The sequence below is a fragment of the Eucyclogobius newberryi genome, unplaced genomic scaffold (assembly GCF_026437365.1).
Source record: "Eucyclogobius newberryi isolate DKJ021-1_F unplaced genomic scaffold, fEucNew1.0.hap1 SCAF_12, whole genome shotgun sequence".
Lineage (NCBI taxonomy): Eukaryota > Metazoa > Chordata > Actinopteri > Gobiiformes > Gobiidae > Eucyclogobius > Eucyclogobius newberryi.
The window spans coordinates 5293745-5321099 of NW_027315746.1; the positions used below are offsets into that span (position 1 = coordinate 5293745).

At 45.8% G+C, this 27355-nt stretch overlaps 1 protein-coding gene across 1 annotated transcript; it reads right to left on the reverse strand.

Moving 5' to 3' along the window:
* Window positions 1–459: 459 nt before the first annotated feature.
* LOC140355776 (dynein axonemal heavy chain 8-like) lies at window positions 460–27223 on the reverse strand. The gene is made up of 85 exons (XM_072440427.1): window positions 27014–27223; window positions 26759–26935; window positions 26101–26214; window positions 25922–26029; window positions 25745–25846; window positions 25537–25668; window positions 25259–25456; window positions 25091–25167; window positions 24911–25010; window positions 24706–24825; window positions 24500–24632; window positions 24225–24412; window positions 23836–23916; window positions 23645–23761; window positions 21969–22085; window positions 21189–21292; window positions 21031–21118; window positions 20854–20965; window positions 20584–20750; window positions 20383–20509; window positions 20082–20317; window positions 19913–20017; window positions 19720–19833; window positions 19584–19646; window positions 19337–19437; window positions 19128–19265; window positions 18813–19053; window positions 18527–18726; window positions 18294–18447; window positions 18052–18215; window positions 17875–17977; window positions 17681–17785; window positions 17401–17562; window positions 17050–17274; window positions 16786–16958; window positions 16537–16715; window positions 16265–16452; window positions 16100–16186; window positions 15924–16031; window positions 15698–15832; window positions 15454–15615; window positions 14873–15119; window positions 14549–14790; window positions 14331–14471; window positions 14014–14245; window positions 13747–13889; window positions 13405–13539; window positions 13198–13320; window positions 12908–13121; window positions 12714–12823; window positions 12062–12225; window positions 11793–11985; window positions 8596–8718; window positions 8381–8511; window positions 8150–8303; window positions 7895–8059; window positions 7586–7812; window positions 7384–7502; window positions 7203–7306; window positions 6911–7087; window positions 6655–6822; window positions 6354–6569; window positions 6076–6213; window positions 5873–6000; window positions 5618–5789; window positions 5374–5529; window positions 5151–5306; window positions 4898–5080; window positions 4709–4814; window positions 4371–4623; window positions 4102–4292; window positions 3851–3972; window positions 3660–3775; window positions 3122–3324; window positions 2975–3048; window positions 2748–2900; window positions 2506–2661; window positions 2322–2432; window positions 2086–2187; window positions 1839–1999; window positions 1595–1751; window positions 1369–1521; window positions 1102–1291; window positions 852–973; window positions 460–762 (listed from the first exon to the last, which is right to left on the reverse strand). Exons 1-85 carry the CDS (start codon window positions 27221–27223, stop codon window positions 475–477), a joined length of 12834 nt encoding a protein of 4277 aa, XP_072296528.1. The 3' UTR covers window positions 460–474.
* Window positions 27224–27355: the final 132 nt, after the last annotated feature.

A 27355-nucleotide genomic window follows, 5' to 3' on the forward strand; every position in this document is an offset into this window, starting at 1 on the left:
GGATTTGTAGCCAGGGCCCTCACTGTTTAACAGATGTTTAATTGGTGAAAATGAATTATACATTAGTTTATATAGAGATACAAAGACGCTTTACATTATTATTAAGGACAAGCAAAAGAAATCAAAAGTTGAACCCTCAGACACCTTTTTTCATTTTCATGTAATTTTATTACAATTATATTAATACAAATTCAGGACATAATGTTACACAAGACGCCAGTTAGTAAAGCTACCGGTAGCTCATGGCTCCATTTTGAACAGCTTTCAATTCAATTTATTTTGAAATGTCTGAAATCACAACAGCGGTTGCCTCAAAGGGCGACAGTGAGAACCGATTAAACAATGTTCATAGGCACTTGACAATGTCCCAGCATCCTGTGTCGCCAGCTCTAGGCTGGAGACCCATAGTTGGCGAGCTATAGGCTGGAGACCCATAGTTGGCGAGCTATAGGCTGGAGACCCCCGGCGGATAGTTTATTTGATATCACAGAGAAGTGCGACTCCACGCATTATCCAGTGGTCTGGGAACTGGACTGTAGGCAACACCACGGCTGTGATGTAGTTCAAGTCAGTGCGTCTCGGTTTCTTGTAGACGGGGCAGACGTAGAGCCTCGGGTCCACGGGGGCGGTGGAGTTGACCGCATACATATGGATGACCGGCAGCAGCGTGAACAACACTTTTGGAGACGACTCGATGAGGTGACCGTTTTTCTTATCCCATCCGGCCCCGTCCAGGTAGAGGCCATAGACATACACTCCTTCCTAATTTTACAACAACAAAAACACAAAATGACACCAAACCCGGGCAAATATCTGGCTGAATCAGAACAATGAGCGAGTTTTTGTCTTACACTTGGAGATGTGGTGATCTCCTCTCTGGTCTGCTCGAGCACTTTGTTGGTCAGGGTGACTGTGTCGAGGGCCCAGCCTTTGTTGGCCCTGGTTACTTCTTGTCTCATGGCCGTCAAAAAACCTGCCGCAATCAATAATACGAAGACTTGAAGCTACATGTACGCATTCTGCTGCCAATGATTAATCCCCGATAACCTGGGCCATACTGATATGAATAAGCGTGAACAAAAGTACAAACAGTGAATTTACCCTGAGGATTAAAGAAGCCCGTCATCCAGAAGGTTTTGGGCCGTCCATCAAACACCCAGCTGTAGAACTGCTTGTTTCTCTCCAGGATCTCCGTGAACCAGAAACCCAGTGTAGACGACTCCCAAGAGATCTTCCTCCAAATGTTTGGGATACGAGCATCAAAGATTTTATCCAGAGCATCACGGAGGTTCTGTAGGAGGAAAATGATTGATGATTGAAGTCGTTAAATACATCAATAACATAGCATTTAACATGGATTGAACTTACCTCGCTCATGATGATGGTTCCGTCGATGGCCAGCTTCAAATCCGTGAGGGTGGTGCGCACAACAGAAAGAATCCTCTGCATCCGATCCACTTCTTGACGTAGGAAGATGTTCATCGGCTTCAGGGCTCCCATCTTCACCAGTCTCGCTTTCACCTTCGAGGAAAACGTGTGTCACCGTCATCCAAACGAGTGAGCGTCTGTCGGGCGCTTTTGTCGAAGCGCTTACCTCATGGGGCACGTAGTTTCTGGGCAGTTTATCCAACATGTCCTCTGCCATCCTGTACACTATGGACTCGCGGGTCTCTCCGGATCCTCCTCCGCTCTCCTTCGGCTGTATATTTGTGATCGTGTCGAGGGCCTCAGCGGAAGTGTTTGTCTGGTACCTGCGTAGATGTGAGTCGCACGTTCAGAAACGCAATCAGTGAAAACCCACCCTAGAAATGCAAGCGAGGCTGACATATTCTCCTTACGTTATGTCGGCGTTCGGATGTAGACCTAGAGCCTGAGGCGAGTCCACCGTTGGCAGGCTTTGAATGTATTCCATGTATTGTTCTACGGTGGTGCACACTGGAATGTTGTAACCCGTGTAGAAGCAAAAATTGGGATCGAACATCTTCTTGCTGAACCACACCTGTAGATATGAGAGAGGCACAACGGTAAAACGGAGTCGAGAAAAAAAGAACTGGGATTGAACGAGATGTATGTTCCATGTATTACTCTGGCGAAACACTGTAGGAGCCGTTTGTCGTAATCGTCCGTTACTCTCCCGCCGTACTGCACCTCAGAGATCATGTACTGCACGGTTACCCAGGACACATCCTAAGCGGAAAGAAAACGTCAGTTGCGTTAGTGATGGAACCGCGGAACTCCCGTGAGCTCAACGTCTTCTTGCATTGTCTCTTCAAATAAACACTGAACTCAAAGCTTTGCGAGTACCTTTGTGAGAACCTTACCTTTCCACACTCGTCCAGGTGATTCTCCACAAACTCAACACTCGCGGTAAAGTCAGCCGAGTTAAATTCGTAGGGGATGTTCCAGCCCAACGGTCCGAACTTGCGCCGTTCCTACATGGCACGTGGAAAGCGATGAGAACGTGCCATACATGATAAAGTGCGTGAAGGAGTGGTGAGGCGGTACCTGGACGGCCGTGTGAAGGAAGGCCACGCTGTAGAGCAACGGCTTCCACGAAGGCAAGTTACTGACTTCAAGCTGCACTTGCGAAATCCCGGCAAACGTTCTCTTCAAGCCGGCGCGCACTCCTTGCGGCGGGTCGTTGGTAAACTTGATTGAGCACTACAAGAGGTACAGGGGGATAAAAAAAAAGTGGTGCGTGGCCATTTCGCCAACACGACATTTTGGGTACAAACTGACAGTCGTACCTGCAGAAGCGTAATAGAGAACAGATCGTGGGGCTCGGTGGTGATCCACACTCTGAAGCTGTCGTGCATTTTCTCTGTCTCCGTTATAGTGTCCAGTAGTTCCTCCATGAACTCCAAACCCAAATGGCAATTCTGCAGAAGCACCCAGCCGCCCTAGAGTCAAGACACATGTGAGACTTCCTTCCATGCGCAGCGTAGAGCATTCTCAATCATGAACGGATACATACTTGTGCCATTGACGTCTGAATAAGCTTCCTCGCGTGCACTTCCTGTCCTTGCCCCATCGATATGGCCCTACATTCTGGATGAGAACAGCACACGTTGACATTTACAGTACAGAGTTAAAGAGGACAACTGCAGATAAACGTGAGTACCCAGCATAAGTCTCTTAGCAAGAGCTTCGATTTGCTCCGTCGGATCAGAACCCATGGACAGGAAGCAGATCAATGGCGTCCGCGGGTCGGCCTCTTCCCAAGTGCCGTGAAGGTTCAGGATCACCGGCTCGGCAAACTTGGCCCCCAACGAGTTCTCCACGTATTTCAGGGCCTGACATAACGTACGGTCAGGGCACCAAGACCTGTACCACAAAACAACCAAACCCTTTAGAGAGGACCATTACAATGTTGTTGAATACAATTATATAAAGTATGTACAATTATATCAATAAAAAAAGAATAAATAATTAATACATGTTTTCATAAATTAATAAAATAATTTTGGAAAGAAATATATGGCCTTCTAAAACACATTGGTGTTGTTTTTGGTTCATTTATTTTCATTGTTTCTTCTGATCAATATTATTTAGTTTAGTATGTGGTGAAGGTGAAATATTTTTGTTTTGCAACTGAATTGTTATTTTTTTTTTTACATTTAATAATTAAAACAATATGTATTGTATGTACAATTGCTGACCTGATGAGTAACAGTTTGTGGAACACATCGAGCGAGTCGTATCCGTCTGGCAGCGGCGCTTCCTCTGGAGCGTCGGCGTTCACCCAGGCTTTCCATCCTTTTCCATTTTGACGAACCTTCAACCCAGAAAAATATATGTGAAATAAACACGTGAATACAAGAGCAAACTTACCAAAGACAATGGGTCTCACCTGATTTATAATGTCAATAAACTCTTCCAGTTTGCTGAGTTCTACAAGATTCAGCCAAACCATATCCAAGATCCAGCTGAATGGCTTTGGAGGGCAGGTTTTCAAGTCCAGAGCAGCGCCCCCTATGTAATATATCATGTATAATGTATTATATATATATATATATATATATATATATATATATATATATATATATATATATATATATATATACAATAAATACTGTATCATTGAATCCTACATTACCGTACCTTTAATAAGTGTTTGGAACTTGCAATGTTCTATTTTGTTGTTCTGTAAATCAATCTTGAGAGCCAAGAGCAGAGTGAAGATGAACTTATGGTTTTCATACAAGCCTCGGACTGTGTATCTGAACACTTCAAATGTCAGACACGCTATGATGTTTGCAATTCTCTTCTGAGTTTTCGGAGACTTTTCTGCCCTAGAATGGCAAAATAGTGGTTGTTAATGCAGTACTTTGGCATCTCAGTAGGAGGTACTAATATCTGTGAGACTTTACTTTTCAAGCGACAGGTCAAACATCTTCAGGAACTGTCCGAGTGAGGTCTGATACATGACATTGACCATGCTCATCTCAGTGATGAGGAAGTACAAGATGCTCCCACGAGAAGCCACCGGCCGATATTCAGCTTGAGCTGAATTAATCTTGAGCTCTGCATCTGCTGCGACGCTGAGCTTTACACTCACTTCAGCAGCAGTTTGTTTTGTGGTACTTAAAATACCAATCATGGAGTCATCATCAACCAAGGAACCTTTGATATTATATTACAATATAAAAGCATGTGTTAATGTCATATAATGACTTCATGTGATGGAAAAACAGAGGTCAAGTTCTACCTTTTGTGCTACTGAGTTTGTATAACAAATTGTCTTCCAACTCCTGCATCTTCCTCTTGTTTGCAGTTACATCTTCGATCAGAGACAACCTCTCTGCTTCTAATTCCTGTTATAGAAATACAATATATTTAGTATTAACAATATAATTGTATATATTGAATCATATATATATAAACAATTGATGCTGACATGTTTCTCTTGAAGAATGACCCGTCCAAGCAGCTGGTTCTCTAAACCTTGCACGTTGACGGTGAAGTCGATGATCGATGTCTTTGCGCTCACTTCGGGCGTGTAGGCTGGATTTGGGAGTTTGGTTGTTATGTACAACTGAAATCCATCCATGACATTTATTTCCTTGTCTCCTACTTTAACCTGTAAATTACATTTAGAAATGAGTACAAACCTTTCACAAATGAAGTACATTAGTAATTGTATGTTTTACCTTGTAACTTGTACCAGATTTTATGAAGTTTTTGTCAAGAACATTGTCAAGGGCCGGGTCAAGCTCCTCGCGAACATCTTCAATAAGCAAGGGGCGTCCCAAGGACAGGCAGTCCTCCAAATGCGTACGGAAATATTTGTGATTAAGTGATGTCACCTGAAACCGACATAATGTAGTTTCAAAGACTGAAGGTGATCAAACTGTTACTCCACAAGGGCCATACCTGAAGGGAATTTTCATGTTCCTTTTTCTTAATCCAGGCTTTGCCTTGTGTCTGAGGATCTATCAACAGGGGGTATCGTGTTGCCTTGGTAACAATGATGCCATTTTGCACTGACAAATCATCTACTGGCAGTCCCTGGAGATTCCACTCACTTATCTATAACACATTCAAAAAAGTGAAACAGACGTATTAGTCCTGTTGGTGAAAAGCAGGTGAACTGTGAACTATTGGTTTGTGATCTTACAGTGGGAGGGTCAACCAAGGCAGAAATAAGATTAAGGTTATCTGTGAAAGGGATTTTCTTGATCTTGAGCTCAGCCTCCCAGATTTCTTTTATCAACATGTTTCTGAAACTTTGGTTAAATGGTCCACAATACGACAGAAAACCAGTGAGTTGAAGCACATCCCCCACAAGTCTGCAGAGAAACAAAGATGTAGGTCAAAGACAAAGGGTATACAGAAACCTCAGATAAAACAGGCTAGTGTTACTACAATATACCTATTGATCTGTGATTTAAACTCTTGGCTTTGTTCTGTCCATCGGACCTGTTCTCCACTCAGACCATCAATAAGAGCAGATGCAGCCTGCATTTTATTCTTGCATGAAGATGCATCATCCAGCAAGTCCTAAAAGACATACGCCCACGTTGTAATTTTTAAAATGCATTAAAGTAAGTATTCTAGTAAACTGGAAGGACAAACCTGTTTCTCCTTTGTAGCAGCGTCACTTTTGGCTTTCACAATATCAAATTCAGCCTGTTTCTCGGCCAGTTCAGCTTCAGACGCGTTCAAAACAGCCTCAGCCTGTTCCTGCTTTTTTTCCTGTATGGCCAAGTTTGCCTAAACGAAAAGAAATGACACTTGCTTTGTTAGATGATGCTACAGTTGAAAACTAGCCTGCATGGCTAACTCTGGCACATTAGACTAACACATGTATGTGCACTGTCCCATTGCAAATCCAATAAACACAGTCACTTTACCTTGAGTGGCAGAACCTCCTTGTTGATTCCATAAAATGTGGCCATAGCTTTGGTCCAGGCAAGAAGTCCTGCTACATTACCACAAACTTTCTTTGCATTCTCCAGTGAATAATCATCCATGGAAAAATATGGCGCAAGCAACTCTACAATTTCTTCATTAATTGTGTCTTTCTGAAACGTTTGGAGGTTTGACAAAAATCCAGATGCACTCATCAACTGAAACAAAGTAGAAGTTGATTTAATTCACCTTGCCTATTCTATGCCAAAGTAAGGGTTTCTGATTGTAAAAAGGAAGCATTACCTTCATGGCTTCTGACCATGATGGCTTGACACACGGCCGTTCAGGATCAAGAGTTACTACATCCACTTTCTTTTGAAATAAAAGAAGGCAGCAATCCATAATCCTCATAATCAGATGCGGTGGCTTCGCCAGCTTCTTCACAGTGGCTATGTCAGCCTGTTTGATGGTCTGAAAATATGAAACATATGCATTACAATATATAGTGCTCCAAAATGTGCTGAATGAAGTAAATGCTGAATAACACAGATAATCTCACATTCAGAGCTTCTTTGGCCTCCTCTAAAGCTGGTTTTGCAGCCTCAAGCTTCTCCTCCGCAATGGCCTTCTCTTTAACAATTTCTGTTACAATTTTCAGAGCTCGATCTTTGGCAGTCTGGACCTCATTCCTTTTGATGGTCGCAGCCGCTTCGCTAACCTTTACTTCTGCCACCACCTGAAAAGCCATAGACTCACGTTCAGTGCATGTTACAGTACATTTTGTCAAAGTGTTCGTTACACTGAACGTTAACACCTCACAAGTTAATCCCAGTCATTCATATTTACCGTACCTTTTCAGCTTTAACAGATGCTATTGCCAGCTCCTGCTCTTTAACTACTAACTCTTTGGAAAGTTGAGCAACAGATTCACTGGCCTCCGTCAGTTTTGCCAATCCTTGAATTACAAACACCATTCAGAACGAGACTCAAACGAAATGCGATTCGGACGTGATTACGGCGCTTTATGCTTACCAACATTCATGCGCTCGGCCAATGTGTTGATGTAATTGTGCTTTTCGCCGTACAAAGACTTATACCCGTTTATGAAACTGAGGTAGGACTTTGGGGTGACGTGAGTTCTTCTCCTGAACCTGTGGAACGTGGACGTACATAATGAGCGTAAATACTGACTGTGCTCACGTAACTGATCGAAGCCGGTCTGCCTGAACCTCACCTTTCGAAGTACATCTCGCACGTCTCTGATACTTTGTCGTGATATGTGCCCATGGTGGTCATCACGGCGGACTTCACTTCGGGGGAACAATACATGACAAAATCTGACAGGAAATAGTTGGACACAGCCACCAGAGCTTCCGTGGGCCAAGGCGTGAACCAGTCCATCGTGCAACCGGAAATCAGCCCCGGAAACTTCAACGCTCTCGAGGAAAACTTCTGACCGACCTTTTCAGAAACACAAACGCAGTTATTATTGGCGCGACAGTCGACATACCGGGCGGACAAAAGAGGTTGCCCTGTGACCTACTGGTGAAAAACACAGAACCACGTGGAGGTTCTTTTTGGATCGGGAGATGAAGTAGTCGTAGAGGTTGTCGAAGGTGGGTGGGATTCGGGGACACTCCTTTTTCATCACCGGGATCAAGTTCTGAGTAATTTCCGTTATCTCGTCTTTGGCGAAAAGGTTGGATACCTGCAAGTACATGATGAGCGTATTACCTGAAGAAGTACTGCGATGGCTGAGTGCGGCTCGATACATCAAACAAAGACGACGTGCTCTAACCTCTCCAGAAGAAAGGACGTTGTTGAGATACTCGAGGAAGGCCTCGTCTTTGATTTCATTGTCCGTGAAGATGAATGTGATGCCTTTGCCGTCAGCCCCCGCTACATTGTACAATATCTTCAGATCTTCCATGAAATTACTTACGTTGTATGTCCTGGAAAAATAGGCAAAAGCATATTTAGTGGACATTTCTATCGTTATCTCTGTGTAATGTAAATGTATATTGCCAACTTTGTGAGTGTGATTTGGAAGATGTTGTATCCAGCGATGAACGAAGCGAGACGAGTCAAACTCTGCTTCCCCGATCCTCCAACGCCCACAAGGAGGGCGTTTCCATTAGAGGTTCGAATTACGCGGGATATCTGAACAAATGAGAACATAAAATGGACAATTCAATAATTATTCTTATATATGTATTTTCTCATTATTCTTGTGTATGTTCTGACCTTGACAAGATGTGTCATGGCGTCCCTAAAGAAAACCAAATCCAGGTGCGAGCCTCTCACGATCTCGTTGTGCTGGGTCTGATACATCATCAGCTTCTCGGACAGGAACTCAAAGGACGGCACCTGGTGAACCACAGATCGGTCAGACAGAGCGAAACGTGTACTCAAACAAACGTACTCAAATAGCGAGCCTCATGCGGTCCCAGAGGATGTATAGGGACAGCAGCGTCTTGATTTTCACAGAGACCTGGTTAACAGCAGAAATGCCAGACTCTATTGTAGGTTTGAACAATTTTCATCTGCTGCGGGCGGACAGAACGAGAGAATCCGGGAAGAAAAGAGGTGGAGGTCTGGCGGTGTATGTGAACACGAGCTGGTCCAAACCCGAACACTGCACAGTGAGGGAGCAGCTATGTAACAAGGATATTGAACTATTGGCTATTGGCATGAGGCCATATTATCTGCCCCGGGAGTTCTCACATGTGATTTTGATCGCAGTCTATGTGGCCCCGTCTGCCAATGCTGAAAATGCTTGTGAAGCACTGCTCTCCTGCACTTGTAGGCTGCAAACACAGCATCCACAGGCTCTCTTCCTCATCTCTGGTGACTTTAACCACGCTTCTCCCTCTTCTGTTCTACCAACATACACCCAGGGGTTACCTGCCCCACCAGAGAGAATAGAACATTGGACTTGTTTTTTGCCAACACCAAGGAGGCTTATTCTTCTTCCCCCCTCCCTCCCCTGGGCAGCTCGGACCACAACCTTGTACATCTGAGGCCTGTGTATGAACCCATCGTGCGCAGGCAGCCTGTGGTGTCCCGTGAGGTGAGGATGTGGTCTGCTGAGAGCGAGGAGGCTCTGAGGGACTGCTTCAGCACCACTGTCTGGACTGAGCTTTATGATCCACATGGGGAGGACATCAACACCATCACAGAGTGCATCACGGACTACATCAACTTGTTTTGAGAACATTGTTCCCTCCCGGACGGTGCGGTGTTTTCCAAACAACAAGCCATGGATTAACCGTGAACTGAAGGCTCTGCTGAAGGAGAAGAAGAGAGCCTTCAGGTCAGGGAACAAGGAGGAGCTGAGGACTGTGCAGAAGGAGCTGAGGAGGAAGATCAGGCAGGCTGAGGCCGGCTACAAGAGGAGGATGGAGGAGCAGCTGCAGCAAAAGAACATTCAGGGAGTGTGGAGGAGCCTGAAAACCATCTCGGGCTTCAAAATCCCCCCTGCCCAGACAGAGGGGGATCTACAGTGGGTGAATGATTTAAATGCTCACTTCTTGAGGTTTGATCGGTCACCCGCCCCTCCCCCTGCACAGCTGCATGCTCCCTCTTCCACAGCTGGACAATGCCCTGCATCTGTTCCTCTTCGCTTATCTGCCCCGGACCATCAGCTCCCCACTTCGCCTGGACTCACCCATCCCCCCAGCACACGGTCCCCCTGCCAACCACTGACTGTCACAGCAGCACAGGTGAGGAGTGAGCTGAAGAGGATTAAAGTGAGGAAGGCAGCAGGACCTGACGGCATCAGCCCCAGGCTCCTTAAGTCCTGCGCAGATGAACTGTGTGGAGTTATGGAGCATGTCTTCAACATGAGCCTGAAGCTGAGGGTGGTACCACAGGTCTGGAAGACCTCCTGTCTGGTACCTGTGCCTAAGACACCGCGCCCCAAAGACCTCAACAGCTTCAGGCCAGTGGCTCTCACGTCCCACCTGATGAAGACACTGGAGCGGCTAGTCCTGGACCACCTCCGCTCCACCGTGAGCTCAGCCATGGACCCGCTGCAGTTTGCATATCGGCCTGGCATCGGAGTGGAGGACGCCGTCATCTCCCTGCTGCACCGCTCTCTCTCTCACCTGGAAAAGCCTGGCAGCTCTATGAGGATCCTGTTCTTCAATCTTTCCAGCGCCTTCAACACCATCCAGCCGCTGCTCCTGAGGGACAAGCTGGAGACGGCTGGTGTGGAGTATGACCTGGCAGAGTGGATCCTGGACTACCTCACAGACCGACCCCAGTTTGTGAGAGCCAGGAACTGTGTGTCTGACACTCGGACCTGCAGTGTGGGGGCGCCCCAGGGCACTGTCCTCGCGCCCTTTCTCTTCACCCTTTACACTGCAGACTTCAGACATGACACGGACAGCTGTGTCCTCATGTCATCGTCACGGACGACGATGACGCGGAGTACAGAGGACTGGCGCAGGACTTTGTGGACTGGTGTCAGCGGAACCACCTCCTCATCAACGCCGGGAAGACCAAGGAGATGGTGGTGGATTTCCGCAGACGCCACTCCACTGCCCCCTCACCAGTGAACATCCAGGGACGGGACATTGAGAGAGTGGACTCATACAAGTACCTGGGTGTTCATCTGAACCACAAACTGGACTGGACTCATAACACAGACGCACTGTACAGGAAGAGCCAGAGTCGGCTCTACCTCCTGAGGAGACTCAGGTCTTTTGGAGTGACAGGGCCACTCCTGAAGACCTTCTACGACTCTGTGGTGGCATCAGCCCTCCTGTATGGTGTGGCCTGCTGGAGCAGCAGCATCACAGAGAGGGAGAGGAGGAAGCTGGACAAAGTCATCAAGAAGTCCAGCTCCGTCCTGGGCTGCGCTCTGGACTCGGTGCAGGAGGTGGGGGACAGGAGGGTCCTGGCTAGATTCACATCTATGCTGGACCATGAGTGTCACCCCCTGCAGGACACTCTCTCCGCTCTGGAGAGCAGCTTCAGTGAGAGACTGATCCACCCTCGCTGTGTGAAGGAAAGGTTCCGTAGGTCTTTCCTTCCTGCTGCTGTCAGACTTTATAACAAAAACTATTAGTACTGAACACCCGCAATACTGACCTAACCTAATACTGATGTGCAATTCTGTCATATGTGCAATTACTGTGAAATTCATGTGCAATCTATGTGCTGTCGTGACACATATTCATGTGCAATTAATGTTGTGATCACATGCAATGGTATTTATGTATTTATTTATTTATTTATTTGTCTATGGGAGTTTTTATTTATTTATAGGAGATCTTCTACTGAAAGTGTTTTTCAGACTTCCTATAAGTGATCTGTTCTTCTGTATCTACCTCTGTATCTACCTGCGTTGCACCAATGAAATTTCCCCATGTGGGACAATAAAGGAATATCTTATCTTATCTTATCTTAAACCCCGTCAGCGGCAGAGGACACACTACCAGTTCATAGATTTTCGGTGCGTCCAAACTGGCGTCGTCTTCTTCTTCTCCCGTGGGTTCCGGCGCATCTCTCAGAAAATCGACAAAATACGGCTCCGGGTGCAACTGCGGAACCAGTTTGGAATCCACGTGCTCGTTGACCACACGAGCGACAGCTTTCTCAAACCAGTCTCTGTCTTCAGCACAAATGAACCTACGGAAAGGCATTCAGTTTATACTACTATTCTCCTTCTTGTGTCAAACAGATCAACGTTGCCGCGGCGGCGTACCTGTCAGCGATGACCCGAGTGCATTCGTTTTTGAAAAGGGCCAAGAGTGTAGAAATACTATTGCACTCGTCGGCCTTGATGTTGAGCATTCCTTGCCAGATCCTGGACAAGTCCCTCAAATTGAAGACGTAGTGGAATTTGGATGGGGTTGGGAGCATCTTTACCTATACATTAAAAGTCATGTTAAAAAATATGTACCTATATATGTATCTTAAAGGCGTAATGGACAATTTTTCGCCGATTTGAGAACTCAAGCGGAAGTGCGCATGTGCACTCCCCCCGTGCGGACTGAAACAACAGCCTCACGGTCACACGTGCGTTTGTTTATTAGCGCGACGGATCGCATCTCATCTCTCGTCCCCTGTAGATTTCCGTCTCTTCTGAGCCAGCTCGAACTGTCTTTCTCTGTCTTAATTTTGTCCTGTACACTGAGGGAACTATATTATGATAGATCAATGCGCTTAGCGAGAAGGGAAACGTGCTGCTCTCCTGGGGACGAGCCAGAACGCGGCTGCAGGTGAGCAGTAGGTGCATCCTATGATTGATACTTGGCAGGACTAATCGGCAGTCTACCCCACGAGGAAATGAGACTCAGATTTGGGCCAAAAAATCGTCCATTGCGCCTTTAAAGCATCATCTACAAGCCCCTTACCTTGGTCCACTGCCACACGATCCTGCTGGCGGACACAAGGCACGTTATCATGCTGGTTATGTCTGTCTGGAAATTTCTTGCTGGATGAAAATATCCACAGCCGATCACACCTGCGATCAAGAGAGCACAAACCTTTAGCCTAAATGTGAAGTTTTATCAGATTATTATGAGTATTATTAGGAGTGTATTCCTACCAAAGATCTTATCAATGGAGGTGTTAGACGGAAGAGTACAGTTCAAAACCGTAAACTGTCTCTTGAGTCTTTGTGGGATGTCATTTCTCCCTCCGCCGGGATGAATCATGGCCGCCAGTATCTGCACATCCACGATAGTTGTGAAGTCTCCGGGTTTGTCCAGATTGTACATGCCGCCCATTTCCATCATCTGACGGACTATCTCGTTGGTGATCTGCAAGGGAAGCCCATCAGTACAAAAGAGAAAACCTTTGGAAAACTTTGACGTGCAGTTCAGACCGAATCCTCACCTGATCCCCCCATTCGTTCACAACCGGCATGTTTATATCATCAATAAAGACGGTCATTCTACGTCCCCCAGGTGGTCCGTAAGTGCTGCCGACGCGTTTCTCGATGTAGCTCTCCACTGTTCTCTGTGGAAATAGAAACGGAATGGGAAACATAAGTGGAAACCAACAAGCGTAAGGGAGTGACCTTAAGCAGCAAAGAGACGTTACCTGAAACATTATGGGCTCAGTGGCCGAAGAAAAGTTCAGAGACTTGGAAAGGTCGGTCTCCGGGTCTTGCTTTTGCGTAAAGCTCTTAACCATGACCGTCTTAGCAGTTCCTTGTTCTCCTATCAGCACCATAGCCTACAAGGAACAGAGAATCCATGTCATAAGCGATTCTAATTTATCTCCTAGATGGGGGTATCGAGGCCCGCGAGTCTACAGCCCTCATCGCCAGATGCCCCAAAACGGCAGCCATTTCAGTCCGTTTGTGTCGTTCATGTTTCTCGTACGCCAATACAATACACTTTGCGTCGTAGCTGGGGTTGTGGTCCTTGATAGTGAACTGACCTTTCGTTGTTTAGCGATCGTTTCCAGCAAAAAGGACGTCCGGGTATTGTCCACATTTGGCACCAGGATGGAGGCATACTCTGGTACATGATCGGTAGGATACGTGTACTCTCCGACGTGCTCCTCCCAGTGGCACCATTCCCCTGAAACCACACGTTTACCACACGTTTACCACAACACGTTTACCGTAATACGTTTAGCGCAACACGTTTACCCCAACACGTTTCCGTTGTACAGGGATGCATTGGGGGCAAGCGGCACACGTACCTTTAGTGCTGACCATGTACTCGAAGATCGTTTCCCCCGGTTTCGTTTTGGGCACGTTGATGTTACTCTCGTGATCTCTGACGAACCCCTCAAACTTTTCCCTGTCGTTCAGCTCCAGAACGGCCCCGAGACTCCACATCAAGCAGAAAACGAAGAGGCGCTCCAGGTGGTGGCTGCCACAAAGGCCCCCGGTCTCTTTGGTCGGGAGGAGGCCTTCCAGCAGGTTTAAAGACTGAGGACCGACAAATGCGACAAGTTATCTGTTGAGTTAAGCGTTTGTCTTTGTCGTTATCAGCTCATTTTTCAGATATAAATACCTGCATTATGTAGTTGCACTCCAGCAGCTCCATTTTTGGCTTAAGATTTTGCTTCATGTACAAGTAAGCGTCTTCAAATATTCTGTCGTATAAAGCCACAATACTGTCTGCTTCTTTCACGTTGCTTCTGAGAGTCCATCCCTAAAAAAAAGGAATACCAGATGTTGGTGGTTTTGTGCAAGAACATTACTTTAATCATCTGTCATATCATAAGCGACCTCCAGAATGGGTTTCCAACTCAGCGCCGACGAACTCATAAAGACCATGCCCACTCGGGACACGGTGGCAGGGGAAGCGTTGTCCATGTTGTGCACCTCAAACACCAGCTTGCAGTTCGGGGACATGACGATACGGTCACCATTAGCCAGCGTCAGCGTTTTGTTGTCGTCGAGCACAGAGTTAAGGTTCTCGATCCATATAGCATCCACCGGACCGTCCAACACGATCCAGATGAATTCACCTGAGGAGCGAGAGTTGCGTATTAATGTTGTAAACGCAAGCGATCCATGTATATCCTCAACATATAATCAAACAATGAAAACCTTTCTTGGCTTTTAGCGTCCTTCGCCAAAGAGTAGAGAAGATCCCATCCGTCCAGTCGCTGGTGGCTGCGTCCAGGCGTCCGAACATCTGGGGAGCGGTTATGGCTTTTGGGTTCATGCGCATCTCTTTGTGATGCTTTCCACACTCGGTCAAGGACTTCATTAGCGTGTGGATGACCGTCGTTTTGCCGGCGCCGCTCGGGCCCAGCGTCATCAGACCGTGTCGTACGTTTGACGATTCAAAAAGCTGCGAGCAATACAAACAGTGAATACGATGTAGAAATGTGGATCGTATTCATTCGTAGCTTTGTCTTGAGTATCGTGGAAAAAAAGCGATAAATGTTAGTGTAGAAAATTCAGTTTGATTTATGTGTGTTGCTGTTAATCATTTCCTCATCATACACGGACATATTTGCGTTTTGTTTGCATATTTATATATCTAAACAAAGTGCCTATTGTTGTCCTCTAAAAAAACATACATACATACAACTGACGCTGATTAGATAATGATTAGCAAGGCATGGCTTTGCGAAAGAAACGGGCTAATGCGGCGTCCAGGAGGGCAAGGACTCATGGAGTACCTGGACCAGCTTGAGGTTCCACGGGGGGTGGTTGATGAGCCCGGCGAGCTTGACTTGATTGGCCACCGCGGCTTGCAGTTCGGTGTACGTGCTCTCGTCCAGTTGAATACCAGGAAACAGATCGTTGATAAGACTGAGAAAGAGGGGCTCGTCTTCGTCCACCTGGAACACAGCGACGGCCACAGCTTTCAAGAACAAAGGCGTTTTGTTGAGGACGGCGGGCGAAAGTGTCCGCGGTACGTACCAGTTTGGAGAGGTTCATGTTACGCAGCACTCTCATCACGATGCTGGACTCGGTGTCGTCGGGCCGCTCTCTTTTAGAAGCGCCAAGAGTTCGCAGCACTGACAGAATGTTCCTCAGGCCAAAATCGTAATGTACCTAACACGTGATACAGCGTTTTTAGTTTTAGGATAGCTTCAACGACACGACAGCAACTAAAAAATGACACGCTAAGCCACAAGTGTTTTACCTGTTTGGTCAGTTGTTCTTCACAGAGTTTATAAAGGACAAAGAACTTCTGGGCCAAGATAACGTTGTCATTGAATCCACAACTGGCCAGTTTGACTCTCATGATGATCTAAAAAGAAACACGTGTAAGGGCGTTGATGAATCTCAACTTAATGCATCTAAACCGGTTGAACAAACCTGTCGATCAGGAACCATCATGGACACTGTTCTGAACTGGACTTTTAAGTTCTCAGGCAGCTCCTGGCGACCAGCATATCCCGGGTTCTGATGGCATATGGTTTATACGTTTAGTCTTGTCAATGTCATCCGAAAGCTATACTTTTCAAATGAATAACATTCTACCATTGTGATGAACAAGCCAAACTCTGGATTCAGATCCACACAGTCTCCATCAGTGAAGATAAAGGTTTTTTTGCATTTTTTACGAGCTTCCAGGACAATGTAAATCTGTTGAGCTGCCACAGACAGCACGGGTAAATCTATTCTGTTGAACTCATCAAAGCAGCCCCAAGAACCAGACTGGGCAAGACCTGGACCACAAAGTGAGAGACATGAGATGGAGAAGTGAGAGTCCTTCACTGACAGTACACAGAGTACTAGTATTAGACTGATACCTTTGTAAATCCTGCCCAGCCCTCGGAAGTCCATCTGGTCAGAGCAGTTAAACACCACCACGTACTTGCCCAGGCAGCGACCCATGTCTTTGGTGGTCTCTGTCTTGCCAGTTCCAGCTGGTCCTGCAGGAGCTCCTCCCATGCTCATGTCCAGAGCCTGAGCCAAGGTTATGTAGCACCTGTGAGCCAAAAAGCCTGTTCATATTTACTGGAAGGACCAAAAGATCTTTAGTTTGATCGACCTCTGACCTGTCAGTCAGCGGCGTGATGACCAAACGGTCAGTGCATCCGAGGAACTCATTCTGATAAATGAAGTCCACGTTTGTGATGGAAACTATGACTTTATCTATATGATCCCTGTAGTAGAATCGGCTCTGCTTCAGCCATTCAAAGTCACTAGGAGTTTTTATACGGTATTTAACCTTAAGGAAGGAAAAGAGGATTATATTAGTCAATTATATAATTAGAATAATAAATGTGACAATGTCATAATATTAATAAAATAATTCTTACAAGGTCATTAAAAATATCACTCTGATGCACGTGGATTGTGACGAGCGTCTCAAACTTGACTCTGTCAAACTTAGTTAAGTCACAAGTGGTTTGTTTGATGAGGGTGCTGAGCAGAGTCATGAATTTCTTTTTAGTCACTGCCATGATCTCCTTATCAAAGTCAGCCATTTTCAAAGCTTCTTCTGCATCACGTGTCCAAAGCATCTGAATGCCAAGTAGGCCCACCTACAAAGAAAATGTCATTTTTTTTAAAGACACGGGTCTGCAGAGGACAACATGTGAAAAGTGACCAGTCCCTTTTCTGGGTGTCATGGTAATGACAATAGAGATATTCTCAAAGAAAGCTCAAACCTGGGCTTGAAACGCGTTAAGAAAAGGTAGAAGCTCAAAGTCTTCATCGTTGATCTCCTGGTCTGAAGCTCTGATGACAGAATGCAGTGAAGCTTGCTGCTGTTGCAGAAGTTCACTTAACCATAGTTCAACTGCTCCCTGGGCAATGACCGGCTTGTCCAGCTACAACCAGTTTCAAATTACTCAATATATTGCATTACTAGAATTATATTTGACACAAAATGATAAATTAATTTATTTTTTAATCATATTGAATACAAACTGTTGTAATATAACTCACTGGAAGTTTCTCTCCTTCTTGTGAAATGCAGGTCAAAATCTTGTCATAGTCTTGAGCATGAAATTCCACTTCATTGACATTGTCAAACACTCCAAGCAAATGTGCCTTAAAAGAGACAGGAGCGTCATCTTCATTTTATTTGTATATATTGTTATATATATTTGGAAGTTCCACAAAAAGGGCAAAATACAAACCTGGATTGTGTGTGAATCACTGGCTTGTCCCAGAATCTCCAGAAGAGCCGGGTCAGATACAAAGAAGAAGCGTGGGAACAGAAGCCTCTTCTTCTCCAGATAACTTTATAAAGAATAGACATTACTAAACAACAAAACAAAACTAAATCTGCCAGCAAACACCAAAGGAAACAATACCCGGCAAGAGACTTTTGACAGAATTCCAGCTGCTTTAGTAGGTCCTGTAGAAGGTCCACTAAAGTGGGATCGCCAACACAACACTCCACCACGTTTGGCACCGTCTGTGCACGATCCATTAGTCCAGTCCAGGTCTTGCTGATTTTCTGAAACCTTTCGGCTTCCTACCATTGGGGACAAAGGTTTCATCATCATTTTTTAATCTGTTAACGTTAAATTCTCTCAATAAAAACAGCAGTTACCTGTGGCAGGTCTTTGGCAATATCTCCCCCTACAAATACTGCCTCCAAATATATCCACAGATTCTGCACAGTCACCCACTGTTCAATGACCTCAGCTGAAATCGAAAGTTTAGAAACCCAGTCTTGGATCTCCGCTTTGTAATATGCACAGTATCTGTAAGTCACACGTGTACAAAGCGTGAAAAACATATTCAGATGCGGAGAGAGCCAGACAAAAGGATGAGTGCGATCACCTGTTGCTCAGCAGCGAGCCGAGCACCATCAGACTGTCCTCCAGGGTCATGAGGATCTCTGAAGCTTCTGCTCCTTTCAGTATCATCTCGCCTCTGTCTTTGAATGGAATCAGACTCAGAGTTTGGCCCACCCAGGTCTCTTTCACTTGGGTCAACTTTGCCTCGATGTCCTTCTCCTTCACGGCTGATATGCAGATGTCCTGGAGACACGAACAATATGCATCAATGAAACATAGATAATCCACATGAAGTATAGCCAGATCACGCTCGTGAAGGGGTTTCAAACCTCGATATCGTCCTTATATTTCAGCAGGGGAGCTTCCATGATATCCTTCAGCGCAAACTTGTCGGATTCCACAGGAAAAGGGTGTTTCGTCAGAGTTGCGATCCTTTCCCAGTGTCTCAACAACATGGACTTGTTGGCCATCATCTCCAGCAGGGGGCACGACTCGTTAAAGTCGTCTATGGTCTTTTTAAGGTCAAAGTAGGCTTGCCAATCCCTCAGACCTTTGGGTAACTTGCGGCATCTAAAATACACGGGACGTTACTACTTACGACGGCAAATGAGCGCCACGGAAGTGTCAGTGAAAGAGAAAAGCACCTGTTCTGAAACTCTGAAAGCTCTGAGTTGATCTTATCGATGTCCACGTCTTTCCACAGTATGCTGAAATATCGATGGATCTTTGTCATCACCGTGTCGTAAAGGCTGTACAGTTTCTGAAGTAGATCCAGCTCTTTTCTAAAGGGATTACACGGAACAGTTACAGTAGGCTCAGACAAACAGCAATGATATTTGCACCGTCCAATTACTTTTTCTCATGTAGACATTCGTAATCTGTGACCGGCAAGCCAAAAAGCTGCTCCCCCGACGTGTAGGTGGTGAAATTTGTCCATAACGGTTCAAATGTTGCCTGAGGAAGGAGTTATTTCAACACAATGGAAGAAAAGAGAAAGTTTTACTTTTTTTTTAGTTTAAAACTTTTAGCTGGACAATGAGCAAAAACACTTTCACACAGACTAAACAATATCACAAAGACTAAAATGCTGATGTCATTACCTGACAAGTCTTGAGTCTGCGATGGGCTTCGACTGGGGCGATTCCCTCAACCAAGGGGCCTTCCTAAATGTGTAAAAAAGACTATAGTAAAACTCTCATTTACAGCTAATAATGGTTTCGATTGAACAAAACTTACGGTATCAAACTGCTCGATAAACGTATCCACATTATTTCTAAACACGAAAACACACTCCAAAAGGTTCTTTTTGAACTCAGGTTGCCTCAGAACAAGCTCGTTCTGCACCGATTTCTGCAGATAAAGGCAAACATATATATTGGTATTTCAAACTCAAACGTGACGTGATACAGACGGTTTCGTTTTTCCTCACCGCTTTGGCCCGGAGCTGCTGGAACGAACGTTTGAGTTCGGACACACTCTCCCACTCTGTCTCGGTGACTTCAGTCTGAGATTTTCGAAGCATATCGAAGGCCTCCTACACGAGAGCAGAGTCCGTGTCATTGTGTCATTACATTTTTGCATTATACTTAACACTTTACCTCGATGGAGATCAGCGTCATCTCTGTCTGTATATCGGCGTCCCTGAGCTCGGTCAAGGCCTTCATGGCGCAGTGCACGTCCTCCAGATCCGTGACGGGCTTGGACAGCCGCGACATGCACTCCTGCAGGTGACTTCTGGTGTCCTCCACCTTCTGCGTGTAATCCTCCTTCAGCAGTTTGCACAGGAGTTGTTTCCAGGCTTTGGTCTCTCCCGACAGCGTTTCCTTTATGGGGTCTGAGCGAAAACAACAGACGTTCGAAACGCCGTACTCTGAAATGCACCCGTTTATAGCTTCTCACCTGTCGACAGCTGGAAGGATTTTAAAACGATGTGGGGCTTCATTTCCCGAATCTCCCGGAGAGTGTCGTCGTAGCGCTCGATTTCGCTCTGTATCTGGACGAGCGACGCGGGGCTTTCCATGAACTCCTGACGCAGAACGCCGCGGTGATTAAAAAAGAAAACGGTCGGACCGCGGCACGAGCGGGGAACTAAAAACGAACCTTGACTTTGGCGTCTCTGTCCTCCTCCCAAAGGGCTCTGTAGGCGTAGAACTGATCCAGGACGTCGGCCACTTTCTGAGAGGTGAGCGCCGACTTCAGTTCACCGCAGATACTTTTGATGTCCTCTTGCTTGCTAATTTTATCGTCAAAATTGATCATTTCCCCGTCTGCAAGAAGTATGTGTTGGCTGTTAGCGTATTCGGCGGGGGCAGTGCGTGTTGGAGAAGACATGTGACGCTGTGAGGTTTAAAGGTCTGAACTCTTTGTCACCTTCGCTTTTGCAATCGCGGTTCCAGCAGACGATCTCCTTGTTTACGTCGAGCACCATGTCTCGTATTTGGATTAACCCCGCTTGACTCTCTTCCAACGTGGGGACCATCACCTGGAAACATCTTATGTCAAAACTGTTGCGCGTTTCGGAAAAACGTGTGCAAAATGTGAACTCACCACGCTGCGGCCGACCAGACAGACTTCGACCTTTACCAAAGGGTCAATCTTGGTCTTGACCTTGCATTTAAACTTTTTTACTACGTATCTACAATGAACACAAACTTGAATGTAAAATGCACCTTTGAGGATAACGACGACAGATTCAAGACACTTACTTTGGGATAACTCGATCTCGTACGATCTCGAGAGAAAACATGGTTATTTTAAGTAGAGTGTCGAGGACTTGTGCGGTGATGTTATCGTAGAGCTTTTGGAATTCCTGCAAAGAAAGATATTTAAAAAGGGAGTGTCTGCAGAGCCGCGGCGCGCGGCCGAAACTGCCATGTTATTTTTGTGCCGGCCGCGCGACGCGGCTCCTGAAACTGCGCCGCTATTTGACCGCGTTTTAGCGCTGTTTTAGACCGCGCCGGGTCAAGGTTAGGGTTAAGGTTAGGGTTAAGGTTAAGGTTGGGTTAGCCATGAGGGTATAATGGCTATAAGGGAAATGCCTCGGTCTCTGAAACTGCGCGGCCATTTGACCGCGCCGCGGCTCTCCAGCCACGGCCATTTAAAAAAGCTGTTTGCTATTTTTTTAATAGAAAAATAAGGTAAGGCAAAGGTAAATGTGGTTGCCAAGGGAAATGTACCTTCTCAAATTCAATGTAATTGTCGTCCAGGTCTTCTGTGAGCGCCAAAGTCTGAACTACAAAGATTTATTAATCATTTAATAATCAAACTCTGATAATGTTGCGTAGAGTGGACATACCATGATCTGCTTGGATGTGTTTTAATCCATGGACCTCCCTGAATATGTCACCAAACTGTCTCGCTGCTGAGTTAATGACACTGACTTTTTTGTTGAGTGATTCAGAAAGTTCTGTACATCGAGACTAAAGGAGAAAAAGTTTTAATACTTTTATGGTGTAACAACAAACAGAATATGATGAATAACATACTTTGTTCCTGGAGATCAGATGCTCTATACTAGTCGGAGTCGCTGGCATCTCAATCAAAACCATTTCTGAAATGTCCTTTAAAACCTCCTCTATCTGGGTGTCACAGATGTTCTGCACCTAAAGCAGAGCCATAAAATACAGATATATATACATGGGTACATGGGTACATGGGTACATGGGTACATGGGTACATGGGTACATGGGTACATGGGTACATGGATACATGGATACATGGATACATGGATACATGGATACATGGGTACATGGGTACATGGATACATGGATACATGGGTACATGGATACATGGATACATGGATACATGGATACATGGGTACATGGGTACATGGGTACATGGATACATGGATACATGGGTACATGGATACATGGATACATGGATACATGGATACATGGGTACATGGATACATGGGTACATGGGTACATGGATACATGGATACATGGATACATGGATACATGGGTACATGGGTACATGGGTACATGGATACATGGATACATGGATACATGGATACATGGGTACATGGGTACATGGGTACATGGATACATGGATACATGGATACATGGGTACATGGGTACATGGGTACATGGATACATGGATACATGGATACATGGATACATGGATACATGGGTACATGGATACATGGGTACATGGATACATGGATACATGTGTGCATGGATACATGTGTACATGGGTACATGGATACATGGATACATGGGTACATGGATACATGGATACATGGATACATGGGTACATGGGTACATGGATACATGGATACATGGATACATGGATACATGGATACATGGGTACATGGATACATGGGTACATGGATACATGGATACATGTGTGCAGGGATACATGTGTACATGGGTACATGGACACATGGATACATGGGTACATGGATACATGGATACATGGGTACATGGGTACATGGGTACATGGGTACATGGATACATGGATACATGGGTACATGGATACATGTGTACATGTGTACATGGATACATGGGTACATGTGTACATGGGTACATGGGTACATGTGTACATGGATACATGGATACATGGATACATGGATACATGTGTACATGGGTACATGGGTACATGTGTACATGGATACATGGATACATGTGTACATGGATACATGTGTACATGGATACATGGATATATGGATACATGGATACATGTGTACATGGATACATGGATACATGGGTACATGGATACATGGATACATCTGTACATGGATACATGGGTACATTTGTACATGGATACATGGGTACATGTGTACATGGATACATGGGTACATGTGTACATGGATACATGGATACATGGATACATGTGTACATGGATACATGGGTACATGGGTACATGGGTACATGGGTACATGTGTACATGGATACATGGATACATGGGTAAATGTGTACATGGATACATGGGTACATGGATACATGGATACATGGGTAAATGTGTACATGGATACATGGATACATGGATACATGGGTAAATGTGTACATGGATACATGGGTACATGGATACATGGATACATGGGTACATGTGTACATGTGTACATGGATACATGGGTACATGGATACATGGATACATGGGTACATGTGTACATGGATACATGGATACATGGAGAACGACTCCTCCAATGGATTTGTCCACATACTTGTTGTAAGATCTGGTTCAGGTCAAACAGAGCAGCATCAACATGTTGAAAAAATGTGTCCAGGTGAGCAAAAGACCATGTGAGCAGCGCTGTCCCAGGGCGAAGGGCACATTCAACCTGTTGATGACCAAAGCAAACGGTCATTAAGACATTTCAAAACACTTGATCGACTTCTCCTGAAGGAGGATCACCTGCTTCACTTTTGGAGCCATCAGTTCACTGAAGTCTGACGGTATCTTCTGACAAGTCTTCTCATATCCTTCCAAAATTTCCTAAAAGTAAAAAAAGCAAATGGAGGTCATCATCAACGTCTGCATCAGGGGGTCTGCATCAGGGGGTCTGCATCAGGGGGTCAGCATCAGGGGATCCGCATCAGGGGGTCAGCATCAGGGGGTCAGCATCAGGGGATCAGCATCAGGGGATCAGCATCAGGGGGTCTACATCGGGGGTCTACATCGGGGGGTCTACATTGGGGGTCTACATCGGGGGGTTTTCATGCATCAGGGGTTTGCATCAGGGAGTCTGCATCAGGGGGTCTGCATCAGGGAGTTTTCATGCATCGAGGGGTATTCAGACTTACCTGGAGCCTGTTGCGATTGGCCTTGAGCGTTCTTTCGGCCGAGACCAACAGCGTGGCCTGCGCCGGCACCTCCAGTCCCATCCGCGACAAACACTTCGACTCGTGGATGATCTCGGTCACCTTCGGGTCAAAGTTCAGCAGGATCTCCTCGGTCGTCGGATGCCGTCGAAGAAGCGTATTGTTCAAGGCTGTAGGGCACAAAGAAGAAGCAGAGCTGTGTCTCTGGGTCCGGAGAGCGCGGCCCCAAACGCAGCGACCTCCAAAGAAAGACAAACCCGTGAAGTGCACCACTTCCTCCTTCCACTCCCTCATGAGACCGGCCTCGTAGCTGGTCAAAGCCTTTGCCGTCTGGTTGTACATCTTGAACACGCTGCGTCCCTCGCGGCCTCGCAGGATGTCCGAGTTGGCCTTTTTGAGCAGTTTCATCAACGTTAAATTACGCACGCTTTAACAAAATGTGCAGTTTAAACCCTTTACGCACTTGGATGTATAATATGGGTTCTTCGATCCTCTTGTACAGATTCTTGGCCCACTTGATCCTCCCGGCTCTGGGGGGCATGTTTCTGGCGAGGGGGGGGTCGTCTTTCTCCTTGGCGTACAACTGCAACAAATCCACAGAGAAGCATAGTCGTTTCATAGTCTTTGTTTAACGCGCCACTATTATCTTTTTAAATATGACAAGCTACCGAGTTCACAAAGGCCAGCTCGTCCGCGTAACGTTGGAGAATGCGAGCCAAAATATCCGGCGTTTTGGCGTTCAAACAGGGAATGTTGAACTTCTGAAACCTTTAAACAGAAAGAATGTCGCGGTCAAAGTTTTTAAAGTTGAATGCATGTCATTCTAAGGTGAAGAACGCGTGACTTACCGCATCAGCAAGTGCAGAGCGTGATGAGACGTGATGATTTTATTGAAGGACGAACTCATGAAATTCCATAACTTCCTCTGCAGATGAAGAAAGCATGAAACGAAATCAGACGTAGAAAAAAACTGCGGATATAGTTGTTTTGGGGGTTAAACAAAATCCAATAAAAACCTCCAGTTCGCTGATGTGATCCATGAACTTGGAAAAATCCGGATCGAATTCCGAGTTGTTGGGAGCCAGTATGTCATACTGTTTCCCTCGCAGGTTCGACGACATCGTGTTGAACTGTTTGGCAAACGACTCGATGCCCTCGAGCTTGGACTCCAGCAGGGTCTCGAACGTCTTGAACACAGAGATGACCTGCGTGATCTGCAAAACCGCGCAGACAGTTCTTTCGGTAAGTTAAACGTGTGCGTGAACGATGAGGGCGTTTGTCGTTTATATCGCACCTTTTCAAGCTTCTGGCAAAACGTGTGAAATCTTTCGAATATGACGATCTTCGGGACTTTGAGCTTCCTCGAGTGACTCTCCTGTGTCTTTTCGAAGCAAGACTCGGATTCTTTGTACAAAGCGATACATTCCTGCAACGCACATAACTCACAGTAAGTCTTACGTCAATAATCGCATCGTGTACAATCATTTCGGCGTCGTTGTTACCTGTATTTTTTGGATGAGAATCTCTGGATCGTGGTCCCATATCTTATACTTTCCATTTTCAGTGATGTACTCTCTACACGCGTTCAGCATTTGATTTGTGGCCTGCAAAACGTTTCGTCAATGTCCCGATTCTGAACGTGCTGCTCAAGGACTCGACGGTAATCGGACTATACTTACGTTCACGAAAGGTATGGCCCGCTTCTCGTCCGTGTCGTAGTACAGCGACACGTCGTAAATCCCGAGGATGGTGTCGAACACGCTCCGCACGCTTTCGATCATTGAAACCTGCGACGGAGAGTAAGACGTGAGCTCGAACGTGCCCGCGACGTCGTCCTCCCCCTTTCGCCCGCACGTACCGGGTCGTTGCTGTAAAGCGGCTGCCACACTTTCTCCAACGTGCTCAGAAACGCGACGTTGTCGTTGGCCTCGCGCACGCAGTCCGTCACCCTGGCCTCCAGAGCGCGCCACGTCTACGGCAGGTCAACGTGTTGAAGGGAATGCCAAATATTAACTTTACTTAATTGTATTAAAACTGTACTTGGATATAATAAGGGAGTACCAACTATATTAACTTTAGATTGTATTAATTTAAGTCATTCTAAATTGTGCTGAAACTGGCCTCACACAGACCACATTCCTAGATAAGGAGAAAGCTGCAGACCCAAGGACATCTCTGTGCGATAGAACGGCGATTGGAACAATACTGAGAGAAGCCGTCAACCTTCATATCACGGCGTATATCAAAATTTATAAATTGTTTGAGCGCACAGGGAATCACAGGGCGCAATTCTGGAACGCCCGTGTAAGTCGCCGTCACATTCGACTGAGGACAGATTTGGTAAGCACTCTGTTATCTGTATTAGAATTGTACATGGCAGGGATTAAACATTTGATTCATTTTGACTGTTTTTGATTCATGCCTTTCCTTTCATAAACAAGCACGCCAACAGTGTGAAACTACTTGTGTGTCTCGGTTACTCGTTAAAACTGGGAATGGGTGAAATAAGTGCGTACCTTTGTCGTTTTGGAGCGGGCGAGATTGAGGACCTTGACCACGGCTTTGCATTCGGCGCTTCTGATGTGAGTCATGATCGCGTCAAAGTTCACAGACTTTTGTTTCCAGGACTCTAGCTCGGAAAGCGGTCCTTCGGAACAGTCAACTCTCCTCAGCCCGTCGTTCTGGAGTAGAGCCTTACGAGCGAAACAAAAGGCAATATTTTAGCCGAACATAATATCAGAACGACAAAATGCTGATAAAGTATAACCGACCTTCTCGATCTCCTTGTGCCACGTTGACATGAGATCTTCAAATTGACTCATCACGTGGAGGTCTGCGGCGGCGGCTTTCAGAGCGCCCAGGCTTGCCAGTTTGGACGGGTCAACATCACTGGCTTTGGTCAGTTCAACGGTGCTCTCGTACACCTGCTCTGACGGACTCTCGCCGTCTATCGACTCCTGTGTCTTCTCTGCGTCCGTCATTTCTACAGCGAGAAAAACAGAATACTAACGTGTTCAATAAAGCAATAAAGGAGGGCACAACATGAAATAAAAGCTTAACAGTTAAACGTTATAACTAGTGAAGTTATCTAACGTTAACTTTTTTGCAGGTTT